At 45.8% G+C, this 16,231-nt stretch overlaps 2 protein-coding genes across 47 annotated transcripts in view; both read left to right on the top strand.

The window, feature by feature from the left end:
- Positions 1-16,231, top strand: part of NDUFA6 (NADH:ubiquinone oxidoreductase subunit A6) — a 321,526-nt gene that overhangs the window by 228,875 nt on the left and 76,420 nt on the right. The gene's annotated exons all lie outside the window — the stretch shown is intronic.
- Positions 1-16,231, top strand: part of TCF20 (transcription factor 20) — a 185,598-nt gene that overhangs the window by 160,655 nt on the left and 8,712 nt on the right. For all 4 annotated transcript variants that reach the window (XM_050805801.1, XM_050805803.1, XM_050805800.1 and 1 more), the window contains 2 exons: positions 6,132-6,225; positions 15,181-15,230. In XM_050805801.1, the coding sequence (XP_050661758.1) occupies positions 6,132-6,225; positions 15,181-15,230 (144 nt within the window). The remainder of the gene's footprint in view (positions 1-6,131; positions 6,226-15,180; positions 15,231-16,231) is intronic.

The raw sequence follows: 16,231 nt of genomic DNA on the forward strand, positions 1-16,231 counted from the left end.
TGGCAAGTTAAAGGTGCTCCAGCCTGTCTTACGAGCTTTTCATGAAGAAGCATAAGGAGATTGTCTAGCTATAAGGAAGTAAGGACCGAAACACCTAGGGCTATGTACATATTGCTTTGGCTGACACTTCGAAGTACTCTTTAAGAAGCTTGATAGGATGCAGAGTTGCATCAAAGAAATGCTCACAGGGCCTTGAAGGGTAGCTCCTTGTATGTAGCCCGTCTAGCTGCCACGTAGTTGGCATTGATAGCTGGGATGGCAGAGGCTTCCATCCTAGATGTAGGAGGCATAATTGAGAGGACAAAAAACTTGCTGGTGGCCAAAAATGAACACATACCTTGTTCCACATTCTCCAAGCTCCACCAGCATCAGTTTTGTAACTCATTGAAGAGTATCCTCATTAGTTTGTCTTCAGGCTCTCAAGTTTGTCAGACATTGCATTCATTCCATCAGCCCACATTTACAGTGCCTGTGGTGTGCCAGTCCCTGGGGGTGCAAGAACGAGTCTCACAGTTTAAGGGAGGTGGACAAACATGAGTAAGTAAATACTGTGAGCATGAGCAGAAGTGTGTGCCATGCTGGATAAGAGCCATCTGAGGCACAGTAGTGGAAGAGTAATCTACAAAACCAATCGTCATCAATGTGCTGTAATACTACTATGACCCAGTTGCTTTGGCGTTCTGAGGCTGCTCTGAGATGCTAATTAAACAGGGTGATTATTCAGGTTGCTGTTATATCTCATAAGAAAGAGCCTTTCTGTGAATGAGCAGGCATCAGGCTTGCATAGAAGTCTCCCGTGAAGCTTCCCTCAGATGAGGATTAAGCAACTCTAGTTGATTCAGTCCTTGCAGTTTGCCACCTCAAGTCAGCAAGCCCTGCCTCTGAGACAATGCCAAAGGCTAGTGAAAGGTTCAAGCTCTGTATCTGGGCCACTTTCTGTTTAAACATGCCCCAAAACTAATAATGCCTTTTATAATTTATTCCCAAGTTTAGAGTATCAAAAAATGTAAGGTTCTTGTCAGAGTTCTTTACAAATAGTTTTTATTCCCTTCCATAATAAAAAATTTACTATTAAAAATTTTGAAGTTTGGGCCATTCCTTATTTTTAAAATGTGTCTTAATTTAGAAATCATGCTTGGAGCCCCCAGTGTGTCTCATTCTGCCTGGGGGGCAGTATGGACTTACCTCTGCTTGGAGTGAATGTAGTAACATTGTGGTCAAAAACAAAGGATATTTAGCTATGCAGTGACTTTAATATATTATTTGTAGCATAGGAGGATGATAATGCAAATAGCTACTTCAGGTAAAAAGTATAGAATAAAAATTTAATTAGAAATTGTACTAGCCTGGGTATTGATTTTTGGGTAGAAGGGAAAACCTTACACATGGAAGACACTATAGATAAGTATTTATATTCTACCTTTGGCACCTGGCACCTAGAGAGTACTTTTCAAATGTTGGATGGTTGAGTGAATGAAGGGGGCTAACAGGCATCACGGTATGGTATGAAGAAAGTTGAACTTGGGGTTCAGAAGAAAAAGGGGTGAAGTTCTAAGTTCTCTTACTTACTATGTGATCTTTAGCAGGTCACTTTGTTTTGGCCTCTGTTTCTTCAACAAGAAAAACAGATGTTGAAGATAGACCCAGAGTTCCTTCTTTATTGATCTCCTGATGTCAGAATTTGCCTACTGAAGTTGTAGGTGTTTTCTTTTCTTTTCTTTTTTTTTTTTTTTTTTTTTTTTTTTTTTTTTTGAGATGGAGTCTCGCTCTGTCGCCCGGGCTGGAGTGCAGTGGCCGGATCTCAGCTCACTGCAAGCTCCGCCTCCCGGGTTCACGCCATTCTCCTGCCTCAGCCTCCCGAGCAGCTGGGACTACAGGCGCCCGCCACCTCGCCCAGCTAGTGTTTTTGTATTTTTTAGTAGAGACAGGGTTTCACCGGGTTAGCCAGGATGGTCTCGATCTCCTGACCTCGTGATCCGCCCGCCTCGGCCTCCCAAAGTGCTGGGATTACAGGCTTGAGCCACCGCGCCCGGCCTTGTAGGTGTTTTCATGAGGGAGAAGTCTGTTGCATTAAAGAACCTAAGGCCAGGCGCGGTGGCTGACGCCTGTAATCCCAGCACTTTGGGAGGCTGAGGGTGGGGGCAGATCACCTGAGGTCAGGAGTTCAAGACTAGCCTGGCCAACATGTTGAAACCCCATCTCTACTAAAAATACAAAGAGTAGCTGGGCATGGTGGTGGGTGCTTGCAATAACAGCTGCTTGGGAGGCTGAGGCAGGAGAATCGCTTGAACCCGGGAGGTAGAGGTTGTGGTGAGTCTTGGGAAATCCCTGCCCCTTCTCCCATCTTCAAGGCCAGCAGCATTGCACCTATGACCCTGCTGCCAAATCATCAGATCTCCCTGAAGCTGACAACTTTAACTCCCTCTGGGGGGAGTCATTTGCTTTTATGGACCTGTGTGATTAGATTGGCCCACCTAGCATATAACCTAGCATATTCTTCCCATCTCAAGGTCCTTAATCTCATCCGCAAAGTTCATTTTGTATATAAGATCACAGGTTCTCAGGATTCTACCTACCGTATCCCAAGATCTGATTGCTCTATAGGAGACAGAACACTAAATGGCTCTCAGGAAACCAGTAATCCTAGCTCAGTCTGTTATTGTATCTCTCTGGGTTTCTTTTTTCCGCATCTGAAAAGTTGGGGAGTTGAATTAGACCAGTGGTCCTCAAACTGCATTGTGCATCAGAATAGCCTGGAGGACTTCTCACAACACGGATTTAGGTGGGGCTCAAAAGTATGCATTTCTGCCAGGTGTGGTGGCTCATGCCTGTAATCCCAGCACTTTGGGAGGCCAAGGCAGGTGGATCACTTGAGGCAAGAAGTTCAAGACCAGCCTGGCCAACATGTTGAAACCCTGTCTCTAGTGAAATTACAAAAATTTGCCAGGTGTGGTGGTTCATGCCTGTAATCCCAGCTACTTGGGAAACTGAGGCACAAGAATCACTTGAACGTGGGAGTTGGAGGTTGCAGTGAGCCAAGGTTGTGCCACTGCGCTCCAGCCTGGGCGACAGAACGAGACACTCTCAAAAATAATCCAAAAAACAAAACTGCATTTCTGACAAGTCCCTGAGTGTTGCTGATGCTGCTGTTCCAAAGGACCACACTTCAAAAACCACTGAACTAAACTGTCTTTAAGGATCTTTCTCTGAGTCCCTAACATACCCTGAGGGTCTTTCCCCTTTGGATGCAATGTTGTAAATTAATCATCGTGCAGTTCGCGCAATGCTTGCCAGGTTGTGGGGTTGAATTAGGAAGCAAATGGACATTGTTCAGATCTAAGCTCCATGTCTTCTCTTTCCTCTTGTAAACTGGGATGGTGACAAGGCCTGCTGTGTGGTTGCTTTTCATGAGGTGGTCTTTGTAGATTATCTAGCATGTGTCTGACACATGGTCATCTTGGGTCACATTTACTTAGCACTTTTGACCCAGCCACCATTTTAAGCCTGAATTAATTCATTTAACCCTTACGACATTTCTATGAGGTGAGTGCCATTATTAGTCCCACATCTGTAGATTGAGGAACAAAGGTTAGGAATTTGGCCAAGAAGGCAGAACTAGAAAGTGGAGCCACTTAACCAGGCAGTTATTTAGGTTCCAGAGCATGCATACTTAACCCTTCTACAGCCCCCAGGTTTCCTGTAACAAGGCTAGAGGTGGCTTGGTCTTGGGTTTGGGTGATTTAGTGCTTGACAGTGTCATGGTAGGTCCAGGTCTCTCCATCTTGCCACTCTTCTGTCCTCAGCAGACTGGCTTTGTCTTCAGGGCTGTCCCCTTATGGTGATACTGTGGCTGCCACAGATCCCACCGTCTAGCCCTCACAGTGGCTGAGCAGAAAATTCCCTGTTCCTCCCTGTTGTCTCTTTTTGAGAGGGTGAAACTTTCATACTAGCACTTTTGGACACTGAGATGGGAGAATTGCTTGAACCCAGGAGTTCAAGAACAGCCTAGGCAACATAGTGAGACCCCATCTCTACAAAAACTTTTTTTTAAAAACTAGCTGGATGTAGTAGCACACACCCTGTAGTCTCAGCTACTCGGAGGCTGAGGTGGAAGAATCACCTGAGCCCAGGAGGTAGAGGCTGCAGTGAGCCATGATTGTGCCACTGCACTCCAGCCTGGGTGACAGAGCAAGACATTGTCTCAAAATATAAAAAAAAAGGCGGTGGGAGTGCAAAATGTTTTCAGAAGCCCTTTTTCCTGCAGACTTTCCTACCAGAAATGCTTGATTATACCCATTCCTAAATGGCCACCACTCACTGTGATTCATTCCCCGGGGTAGGGAGGGCCATATCTTCGGGCTCCTTGAGTAAGAAAGTGGCAGCAGGAGGCCGGTGGTGGTGGCTCACTTGAGGTCAGGAGTTTGAGACCAGCTTGGCCAACATGCAAAACCCCATCTCTACTAAAAATAAAAAAATTAGCCGGGCGTGGTAGCACATGCCTGTAATCCCAACTCCTCAGGAGGCCTGAGGCAGGAGAATCGCTTGAAACCAGGAGGCAGAGGTTGAAGGGAGCCAAGATTGCGCCACTGCACTCCAGCCTGGGCAACAAAGCAAGACTCCATCTCAAAAAAAGAAAGTGGCAGCAGACATGGCTGCAGGTTGGCCACCGATGGACTACCCATACTTCCTTCCCTCAAGTTGATAGTGAGTCCTTTTGATTCTGAGATGCTCTGTGGCACTGACAAAGGTAGACAGAGTCTAGGGCTACCAGAAATGCTGTTAACTTGTCCTTGGTTTACTCCGGACCAAATGATCTTTTCTCTCTTAACAAGGGTGCGAGGGCACATGAGAAACATTTACTGATTATCGGCACCCAGAAGGACCTTGGTCTTCTGAGAGCAGGGCAATGCTTTTGAAGGACTAATCTCTTCCAGCCCTTTTTCCTATCTCTTTTGTCTCTTGAGGATGCCAGAGATGGTCATCCAGAATCTCAGCTCTGACCTGGAACAAGTTATTTTGCCTCTGGTGTCTCAAGAGTTTCATGTAAAGCATTAGGAGTGCCTGCCAGGTGGAGTAGTGCAGAGGGCTGGATGAGATCATTCAATCTGAGCATGGGGAGCACTTGGGCTTTGCTGTTGCTGGCGTTAGTTTCGTTTCCCATCAGTATTTGTGTCGGGGACCTGAGCCAGCTCAGTGTAATTGCTTAGGGAACACTTTTATTTTTCATAGAAGCAGGAACAAGTTTCTGTCTCTTCCAGCTAGTCTTGCTGGTTGTGTGCCTCTGCTGCCTGAAGAGCCAGCATCTTTAGTAGGGTCACATGTGGTTGAGTTTTATGAATATGTTTGTTGCTGATGGGATAAATTTCTTACCCTGACAGGATGAGCGCTCACAGCAGCCACATCACAGGGCTGACAGAGATGTGCCCCACTTTAAGAGAACCTGACCATATAAGGAGGAGTGTCTCAATTACAAAATAATGTCTCACTTAGCCAGAAATTCATGGCAGGTTTTCTGGTGCATTTAAAATAAGATTCATGTATAAAAATACCATTTGCACACAGGAGCCCATATTTTCTGAAAAGGGAAATATACTTGTATTGGGCATTTGGGGTAAGTAGATCAAAAATAAAAATAAAATCTTACAAATACAAGAACTAGAAACCAAATTCCGCTTCTAATTCTAAAAGGTTTATATATAACTCTACTACCTTACCCTCTCTTACCCCAGATTTTCACAGCAGAAGTAAACAGGGAAGATCTGCAGACCGTTCACAATTGCAGCAAGGAAATGCCTGGCAGAGTGTTTGGGTGGGTGGATGGCGGGGGCACCAGAGGCAGGGCTGGGAACCCCACTCTGGCATGTCCTTTATGACATGGATTGCTTATCTCATCCTGCTGTGTTGTTGATTTGAGAACATTTGTGAGGCTTGGCCTAAAACATTATTGCTGGATCCCTTCCCATGGTGTGGTCAGTGAGTGGCGTTTAGAAATTGACCAGCCCATCCTGCCACCGCAGACTCCTCTAACCACAGAGACACGTGCTGAGGTCTAACAGATGGGGACCAGGGAAGGCCTGGAGGAGAGGGCCAAATCTGGGATACTGACATGCCTGACTTTTCCTTCCTTTCAGAAATGTTCCCACTGCCAGGAGGCAGGCGCCACCTTGGGCTGCTACAACAAAGGCTGCTCCTTCCGATACCATTACCCGTGTGCCGTTGATGCAGGTAAGAGAAGACCACAGACCCGTGTCCAGAACGTCCAAAGGGTTAGGACATACAGTTTGATTCTCTCCGTTTCTTTTGTTTGTTTGTCACTTCATAAAAAAATTCCTACCCATTAGTAGCACTTACCTCCCTTCCCCTCTCTCCAGTCCCTGGCAACCACTATTCTGTTTTCTTTTTAAAATTTTTATGATTTTTTTTTTTTTCCTTTAAGCTTTGTTGGACCCAATCCTTTCTATCTCTGTGGACTTTGCTGTGTATTTGGGTTACTTCCACTTTTTGACTATTATGAATAATGCTGCTGTAGAACATTCACATGCAAGCATTTGTGTGAACATGTTTTCAGTTCTCTTGGATGTATACCTGGGAGTGGAATTGCTGGATCATGTGGTAACTCTGTTTAACCTTTTAAGGAATTGTCAGACTGTTTTCCAAAGCGGCTGCCCCGTTTTACATTCTCACCGGCAGTGCATGAGGGTTCTTCTTTCTCCAGCTCCTCCCTGACACTTGACTTCATGTGTGTGTGTGTTTTTTGTGTTTTTTTTTTTTTAATTGTAGCCAGCCCAGTGGGTATGAAATGTTATTTGATTGTGGTTTTTATTTGTATTTCCTTGATGGCTAATGATGTTGAGCATTTTTTCATGTGCTTATTGGTCATTTGTGCATCATCTTTGGAGAAGTAGCTATTCACATCCTTTGCCCATTGTAAAATTGGATTTTTTTTTAATGTCAAGTTTTAAGAATTATTTGTAGGCCGGCGCAGTGGCGCATACCTGTAATCCCAACACTTTGGGAGGCTAAGGCAGGTGGATCATGAGGTCAGGAGTTCAAGACCAGCCTGGTCAACATTGTGAAACCCCATCTCTACTAAAAATACAAAAATTAGCCAGGTATGGTGGCGTACACCTGTAGTCCCAGCTACTCGGGAGGCTGAGGCAGGAAAATCGCTTGAACCCAGGAGGCAGAGGTTGCGGGATCGCACCACTGCACTCCAGCCTGGGCAACAAAGCAAGGCTCCGTCTCAAAAAAAAAAAAAAAAGAATTTGTAATTCTGCATATGTGGTTTGCAAATATTTTCTTCCATTCTCTGAGTTGTCTTTTTACTTTTCTTTCTTGATAGCATCATATAGGCAATTCACCATTGAACATCAACTGGGTGTCCTACAGTTTAGCTCAGTTCTGATACCAAGCAGAGTTAGTGCAGCCCATAGAGGTTAAGGGCTCAGTCCCACAAGACTGCTCCCCACTTCAAATGCCGACCTCAAGCCCTATGTTATGACCTGACCTGTGTTTCTGAATGATCAGCTTTAAACTAGGTTTTCCAAGACCCCTTCATTGGGTTTGATTAATGTTTAACATGGCTTACAGAATTAACAAACACTTCACTTGTGTTTACTCATTATAAAGGATGCAGATGAACAGTCAGATGAAAGAAACATAGGGCCAAATATGTGGGAAGGGGCATGGAGTGTCCATGCTCTCTCCAGGGGCACCACCCCCGAGGTACCTTCATATACTCAGCAGTCCAGAAGCTTTCTGAATCCAGTAGTTCATGGATTTTTTGGAGGCTTCATCATGTAGGCATAATCAATTATTAACTCAGTCTTCACCCCCTCTCTGCTTCCTGGAGTGGGGTGGGTAGAGCTGAAAGTTCCAAGCTGCTAATCACAGCTTAGTCTCTCTGGTGCCCAGCCCCCATCCAGGAGCCAGCAAGAGTTGCCTCATTAGAACAAAAGGTGCTCCTATCCAGGAAATTCCAAGGGGTTAGGAGCTCCATGTCAAGAACCAGGATCAAAAACCAAATATTAGAAGAAAAGATGCTCCTAGCACCCCTAATTGCTCAGGAATTTACATGGGTTTTAGGAGGTCTGTGCCAGGAATCAGGGATGAAGACTAAAATATGTATTTCTTACTCTAAATCACAGTATTACAAAGAGTGTTGTATTTTGTTTGTTGAGATGATAGGGGGATGTTTTGCAATGTGTTAACTGTTGAAAGAAGGGAAACATTTTGTTAAAGAAGTGCCATCCAGTGAGTGATGCAGAAGACTTGCGTTTTGACTTAGAGCTTCAGTAACCTGGGAAAATCACCTTTCTTACCCTAGACTTTTAGTCCCTTTAGTGGGTGTTTTCCCCAGTTACTTTTCTGGTGGCAGGGTGAGTGTTAATTTCAAGTTTATTAAGTTTTTTGCTTTTTTTTTTAGATGAAGTTTCGCTCTTGTTGCCCAGGCTAGAGTGCAGTGGCATGATCTCAGCCCACTGCAACCTCTGCCTCCCAGATTCAAGTGATTCTCCTGCCTCAGCCTCCTGAGTAGCTGGGACTACAGGCGTGCGTCACCATGCCTGGCTAATTTTTGTATTTTTAGTAGAGACAGGGTTTTGCCATGTTGGCCAGGCTGGCTTCAAACTCCTGACCTCAGGTGATCCGCCTGCCTCAGCCTCCCAAAGTGCTGGGATTACAGATGTGAGCCACCGCGCCCAGCCTTTTTTACTTTTTTAATGGACATTAATTGTAGATATGGGGTGCTCAGTAATGTTTCAATATATATATAATGATCAGACCTAGGTAATTAGCATATCCATCATCTCAAATGTCATGTCTGTGTTGGGAACATGTGGTATCTTCTGGTCATTTGGAACTATACAATATATTGTTGTTAACTGTGGTCATCCTACAGTGATACAGAATACTAGAACTTATTTCTCTCATCTAGATGTAATTTTGTATTCTTTAACAAATCTCTACTTATCCCTTCCTTTCCCTTTCCTAGCCTCTAATATCCTCTGTTCTACTTTTTAATACTTCCATAAGGTCAGCTTTTTAAATTTCCACGTGAGCAAGAACATGCAGCTTTTAACTTTCTGTGCCTGGCTTATTTCAGTTGACATAATGTCCTCTAGTTACTTCTTGAGCATTAGATGTGTCTAAGACCATCACCCAGGCAGCCCCCATAATGCCTATGGTCACGTTTGAGGAAAAGTGACGAGAGAAGGCTGCAAGTAGCACGGTGCTTGTCATCTGCATACCCCTTCTCTGTGCTTCCCCAGGAGAGAAGCAGGGCTGTCCACGGAGGCAGCCACGCTGTCCATAGGAGGTGGGGTTTGATTTGAATTTGATGAAAGGGGAAGAGGGCATGGCTGACTGCATAATGGGAACAGGCATGAGGCATAACACACATAGAGCAGGGCCAACAGACTTGGATCAGGTCTCAGAATTCATCCTGCCCACCCTTCCTTCCAGTGCAGCAATTACTTGCAGCTCCTGACTTTTGTTTAAGCATGTCTCCCTTCCTTTCACATCCATCTCCTTGCCCTTACCTTTTCCTTCCCTCTTTTCTCTCAAGCTTCTGTAGGAGAAACAGTTAAAAAGAACAAGAGAGGTAGAGAAGATAACACTGATGCCAGTTAGATTCTTATAGAAGTGTGTATTCACACATACATGTGGACAGTGGCTCACGCCTGTAATGCTAACACTTTGGGAGGCCGAGGTGGGCGGATCACGAGGTCAGGAGATCGAGACCAGCCTGGCCAACATGGTGAAACCCTGTCACTACTAAAATATGAAAAATTAGCCGGGTGTGGTGGCGCATGCCTGTAGTCCCAGCTACTTGGGAGGCTGAGGCAGGGAAATTGCTTGAACCTGGGAGGCGGAGAGGTTGCAGTGAGCTGAGATCGCGCCACTGCACTCCAGCCTGGCAACAGAGTGAGACTCCATCTCCAAAAACAAAGAGCTAACCAGTTAACTAGTTATGGTTGTTCACACCTGTAATCTCAGCTACTCGGGAGGCCAAGGCTAGAGAATCGCTTGAGGCCAGGAGTTCAAGTTCAGCCTGGATAACATAGCAAGAACAGGTCTGTTCAAATAAAAAAAAGTTTTTAAAAGAGCCAACCAGTTGCCTTTTCTCATTTTCATGACCCCTAGTTACATCAGAATATTGCGTTTTATTCCCTGTTGACTAGTGGCTAGGAAAGGGAGACCAGTAATACAAAGTTTTCTGTTTCTAGTTGAAGAAAATGGCTTTTTTTTTTTTTTTCTTTTTTCTTTATTAGCTGAGGGCTTGTGAGTAAATGGTATCTGTCATTTTCTGTTTTGGGGCCCATCTTGGTAGCCTGCCTAGTTAAGCTGGTAGCATCTCTATTTAACAGAAGTTGGTAGCCAAGTGTCCAGCGAGACAGGGTTCTGGGTTGGGAGGAGTGAGGCTAAAGTTGTCGGCCTCTGGCTTTGCCGCCTCTGCTGCTGTGCACTTTGCTCCTTCATGTGGAGAGCTGGGACCAGAGGTTTCACGAGATGACCATGTCTTGGTCATTGTGGTCTTTTTGATGACCCAAGTCACAGTGACCCAGAGTTATGCACTGCTCTGTGGGGATGGATGCTTGTATAATTCCACACAGTCTTCTTAGAAATTGGCTCTCTGTATATGATGTAACTTTGTATCCAGGAAACAAGTTTATTGATTGACTTTTCTTTCTAATCATAACAAAAATAAGTCCTTGGTTTGAGAATCCCTAACCTCCCTATGGAGTAAGAAACAGTTTAACATTTTCATCTCTGCCTTGCTGTCAACCACCCAGATCTTTAAAGAGCTGTTGATGTCTCAGGGAAAACTTTTATTACTGGGATGTCTCCATAGAAACAGAATCTCTGTTTCGTGATCTGTGACTCCTGCCACCTTCCCCCCAACCTGATGTTGACCCTGCATTCCTGACATCGTGGTCAGCTGTTTTGTGTTGCTTGTTATGTCATAGGCACAGGATTTGGCTCCAGGTGGGGGTTACAGTAATAAGAGCATGAGCTCTGTTTTTTGTTGTTTTCTTTTTTAATTAATGTATTTAATGCAATGAGCCACAACAATTAGAAGAGAAAAAAAGGCTGTGGTAGCTCATTAATAATTCCACTGTGCGTAAAGAACCTTGTGTGGAGGGTTTTTTTCTTCTACTCTCATGAAAAAACACAGCTGGGAATTCTACTTTCTGTACCTCTCCTTGCAGTAGCATTCTAAAGCTGCTATCTCTACTGCAGGCTTTGATCTTGCTTGTGTGGTCAGAGCCCTGGATGGGTCGTTAGAAAATGCTGGTAGTCTGACTCCTCCCCAAGGGATAGCCGTCTGCATCACAGAAGCCAGTTCCAGTGCCAAAAGCCCCATATTTCCCTCCTTATGGCGCAGGAGCCTGAGCCTACCCTTCAGCAATGCACGATAGAGCTGGCAGGCCCCTGTGTCCCAAGCCCTGCAATGTGCCAACATAAGGAATAATAGTAACACTGGGGTTAGAGTGTAGGTGAATTGGAGTCTGTGTCTGGTACCCAGCAGATCCAAAGGACATTAGACCCTTCTTGTTTTTCCCACCTCCCTCCTTGAGCCCACCATCCTCAGCCTGGAAGCATGTGGATGCATGTGGGTATCTGAAGCTTCACAGAGCTTATAATGAGGAGATCAGTAAATCCACCCTGCCTTTGAGCTTAAAGAGAGAAATGAAAGTGGTCTTCTCTTCTAGGGGGTTGTTTGTGTCTGCAAGCCATCTTGTTGACTAGGCCACCTTGTGGGTCTTTTTGAGCTTGGATGTTGATCTCACAAGCTGTTTACTTTGACTTCACTATGCAGAAGTGCTGCCTGGGCCCTCTGGACAGTGTAGGATGGTGCCTGGGCCTTGAAGAACACAGATTGAGAGACCTTGACTGGCTGGCCATCTAGGTGCAGTTGCCTGTTCAGAATCCTCAGAAGAGGTTTTACTACACTACTGCTCTTCACTTGTCCCTCCCAGCAGGGACTGGTCAGAGGAGAAGCTCCCCTGTGCCCTCCAGGTTTCTGAGCTCTCTAGCTGTGGTTCTGGCCCCTGCCAGGAACAGGAATTTTGCTCTTCCTGATGGCTTGTGGACATGTATGAGAACAGAGTAGGGCATTGTCTGCACAGTGTTCCTGCATGGGAGGCCTTGTCAGAGATGGACACTGCCTTAGGCAGATTGCTATAGGAGACTTCGTTTCCAGATGTATCTGGCATTAGTCTCAAGTTGTCTTTAGTGTGCACTCATAGTGTCTTACTCTTTTCTGCTTCTAACACAGTTCCTAACATGAGGCGTGCTTTATTAACGGTCCATCACAGCTGGTCACTGTTCCGTGGCCATGAGGGAACTGAGCCACCTGTGCCTTTCTGATGGCACCCTTTGCTGCTTGTGTGGTCCCCATCCTCATTTGTATAAACCCCTGTGGCATAAGCATGGCCAAGCCCCACCTGTGCTGTACTGTTCCTGTTTGGCCCAAACTAGAAACTGAGCCAGCATAGTGCTTGCTGCCAGAGCCCAGGTAAGAAGAGAGCATGTCCCCTGAGCTCCAGTTGTCTGGCTCCTGCTGTTTATAAACTCTCTGGCAGATTGGAGCAGCAGGAGTCTTGGTCACACTATGTACTTGTGGGTTTTAAATTAACACATTTCATTTATTGCCTTGCTAGTTGCTTGCTGCGGGAGCACTGTGTTGCCCAACTTACCACTTGGAGGTTAGTGGTAAGTTGCTGAGCTCTTGGGCCCACAGAGCCAAGAAGGCTGCTGCCACTCTCTTAGATATTCACGGGCTCCAACGAAAGACAGGCTATGATGTTCCAGGTCTGGCCAAATATAAAAGGGTCTTTTGATTTGTTTTAGGATACTGGGACCTGAAAAGTTTTCATGTGTATGTTCATTGCTTATTACTATTGCACTTAATCTGCAGGCACACAGACTGCTAGTCTGGATCTCAGTTTAAATTTAACAAGGTTAAGTACCATGGCTGTCTCCTGCAATGGTGCCTGGGAGCTCTCTGAGAATGTGTTATCAATGTTTATTAACATTCTGCCACCGCGTTTTGCACCAGTGACCTGGCTGTCGGTCTCCAGGAGCTGTGGTGTGCAGAGTGAACTCATTAATTAGATTTCCTTGCACTACCCTTGGGCGAGAGCTCAACTCACCTGGAGGAAGATGTGTCTTTGCTGCCATCCAGGATGCTGTCATCATGTTACAAGTTGGAATGAATCATTTTTCCTCCAAGGATTAAAAGCATCCTCATGGGATTTTACCTTCCTCTGAAGCATTTAGCGTGGATTATGTGATTTGTGTTGGAGGCTTCTGTGTCTCCATGGGTCATAGGGCAAAGGTGACAGTGGGGCTCTTGGGCCTGGCCACCTTTCTGTCTCAGACACCTGGGCTTTCTCTGTACAGAGAAGAAAAAGCGCAGGCCGGGCGCGGTGGCTCAAGCCTGTAATCCCAGCACTTTGGGAGGCCGAGACGGGCGGATCACAAGGTCAGGAGATCGAGACCATCCTGGCGAACACGGTGAAACCCCGTCTCTACTAAAAAAAATACAAAAAACTAGCCGGGCAAGGTGGCGGGCGCCTGTAGTCCCAGCTACTCGGGAGGCTGAGGCAGGAGAATGGCGTAAACCCGGGAGGCGGAGCTTGCAGTGAGCTGAGATCCGGCCACTGCACTCCAGCCTGGGTGACAGAGCGAGACTCCGTCTCAAAAAAAAAAAAAAGCGCTTCCAGATTTTAAAGTGTTTTTACAAGGAAGCTTTGGCTTGAGCCTGGGAAATGGGGTTAGCCTAGAATCAGGGATTTTTAAAATAGCATTTATTGGTGATATCATGGGAATATAGAAAAGATCAAATTTAAATCAGCTGTATCTTATTACCCAAAGAGAATTATTGTTGTATATTCGTAGATTTTCTTTCGGTCTTTTTTTTTTTTTTTTTTTTTTTTTTGAGACGGAGTCTCGCTATGTCACCAGGCTAGAGTGCAGTGGTGTGATCTCAGCTCACTGCAACCTCTGACTCCCTGGTTCAAGTGATTCTTCTGCCTCAGCCTCCCGAGTAGCTGGCATTACAGGCATGTGCCACCACACCCAGCTAATTTTTGTATTTTTAATAGAGACAGGGTTTCACCATGTTGGCCAGGCTGGTCTTGATTTCCTGATCTTGTGATCCGCCCACCTCGGCCTTCCAAAGTGCTGGGATTACAAGTGTGAGCCACTACGCCAGCTTTTTTTTTTTTTTTTTTTTTTTTTTTTTTTTATAAAGACAGAGTCTTGCTTGCCCAGGCTATAGTGCAGTGATGTGATTGTAGCTTACTGAAGCCTTGAACTCCTGGGCTCAAGCAATCCTCCCACCTCAGCCTCCCAAGTAGCTGGGACTATAGGCAAGTGCCATCATGCCCAGTCTTTCAGTCTTTTTTTTTTTTTTTTTTTTTTTTTTTTTTTTGAGACAGTCTCACTCTATTGCCCACGCTGGAGTGCAGTGGCGCCATCTCCGCTCTCTGCAAGCTCCACCTCCCGGGTTCACGCCATTCTCCTGCCTCAGCCTCCCAAGTAGCTGGGACTACAGGCGCCCACCACCTCGCCTGGCTAATTTTTTATATGTTTAGTAGAGTTGGGGTTTCACCGTGTTAGCCAGGATGGTCTCGATCTCCTGACATCGTGATCCGCCTCCCAAAGTACTGGGATTACAGGCGTGAGCCACTGCGCCTGGCGTTTTTTTTGTTTGTTTTTTTTTTGTTGTTTTTAATAGTGACAGGATCTCACTGTGTTGCCCAAGCTGGTCTTGACTCTTGGACTCAAGTGATCTTTCTGCCTTGGCCTCCCAAAGTGCTGGGATTATAGGTATGAGCCACCATGCCCAGCCTCGAGTCTTTTTTTAATGCATAGAAACATTTTAATAAAATTAGCACATTTATACATTTGTATATCCTGGTTTTTTCAAGCAGTTTTGTTTCATGAGTATTTTCCATACCATTAACTCTTTTAAAATGTTAATTTTTAAGTGACCGATATCCATCATGTTAAGGTATTGTAGCTTACTTGGGTTGTCTCTAATGTTTTCCTATTAGAAGTAAGTGTAGGGACCTCCTAGTTTTATGTCTGACCCTGTCAATCCCAGCCAGTATGACCACACATACGTCCAGCTGTGAAGTCTCTATCTGACTGTCCCCTTCTGTCTTCCAGATTGTTTGCTACATGAGGAGAACTTCTCGGTGAGGTGCCCTAAGCACAAGGTGAGTCAGAGGCCCCAAGAGCTACTAGCAGGGATGGGATCAAGGGTGGCTCCTCCTGAAAGATCTGAAGACCAGATGGTGCGCCTCACCCATGCCTGTCCCCACCTGTGCCTCTAACTGCCAGTCCACTCCTGGCCCTGGGAGGGTGGAGGGGCATGATGCTGAAGGGAGACCCGTGGCATGGGGACCAGCACTCGGAGTAGTATGAGATCCCAGGAGAAATGTGTTTTGGGAGAGTTGGTGTTTGTCTGTTCATTAAGAGAGGCGAGAATATCTAACTCGACCAAGCCACCGATTTCCACTTGAGGTGAATAGAACCCCAGTTCACAGGTTGGAGTTTGGTAAGTCTGGTTCTAGACCTTGAGACCTGTACAAAGGCATCTTCCCATACTAGAAGTCAAGCTGACCCCAAGGCTCTGGGGAAGCTTACAGTCTCTTCCAGGTTGTGCTTCTGCAGAAGCAGCCTGATGCGCAGTGGATGGGCTGCCTCGGCTCCACTTCCCAGTTTATTTAGGAGGTGGTCTCGTGGTCGCTTCCTTTAGGAAAGGGTGGGAGGTGAGGGGTGAATGGCCTGTTTGTGGATACCACATATGTGTATGGGGAGGGTGTATACGGAGAAGGAGCCCCAAGAAAGGACCAGAACGGAGACCACTGCCACCTGATGTTTCCTGCAGGGGCTGCACCGTGTCTCTGGCTGAGGTCACACTGACACCTGGTGGTCACTGGTCACTCACAGTCTTAAATCTAGTAGGGCCGAAAGTACTAGGAGGAGGTTGTCCAGAAAGGTCTGCCCTCAAAATGCTCCTGAAAGATGCTTGCTTATGCTCTTCTTTAAAAATTATTTCCAGGGAGGGGTGGTCACAGGATCTTATATTCTCTTTATTTTTACTTAATTTGCATGTTATTTTTAGAACTCCCCATTTTAAGGGTCACATTTTGCCTCAGAAAACCCTGTCTGAATGTCTCCTGTTTGTCGGTCAGGACTGACTCTGCCTTTTCTT

Source organism: Macaca thibetana, chromosome 10 (assembly GCF_024542745.1).
Source record: "Macaca thibetana thibetana isolate TM-01 chromosome 10, ASM2454274v1, whole genome shotgun sequence".
Classification (NCBI taxonomy): domain Eukaryota; kingdom Metazoa; phylum Chordata; class Mammalia; order Primates; family Cercopithecidae; genus Macaca; species Macaca thibetana.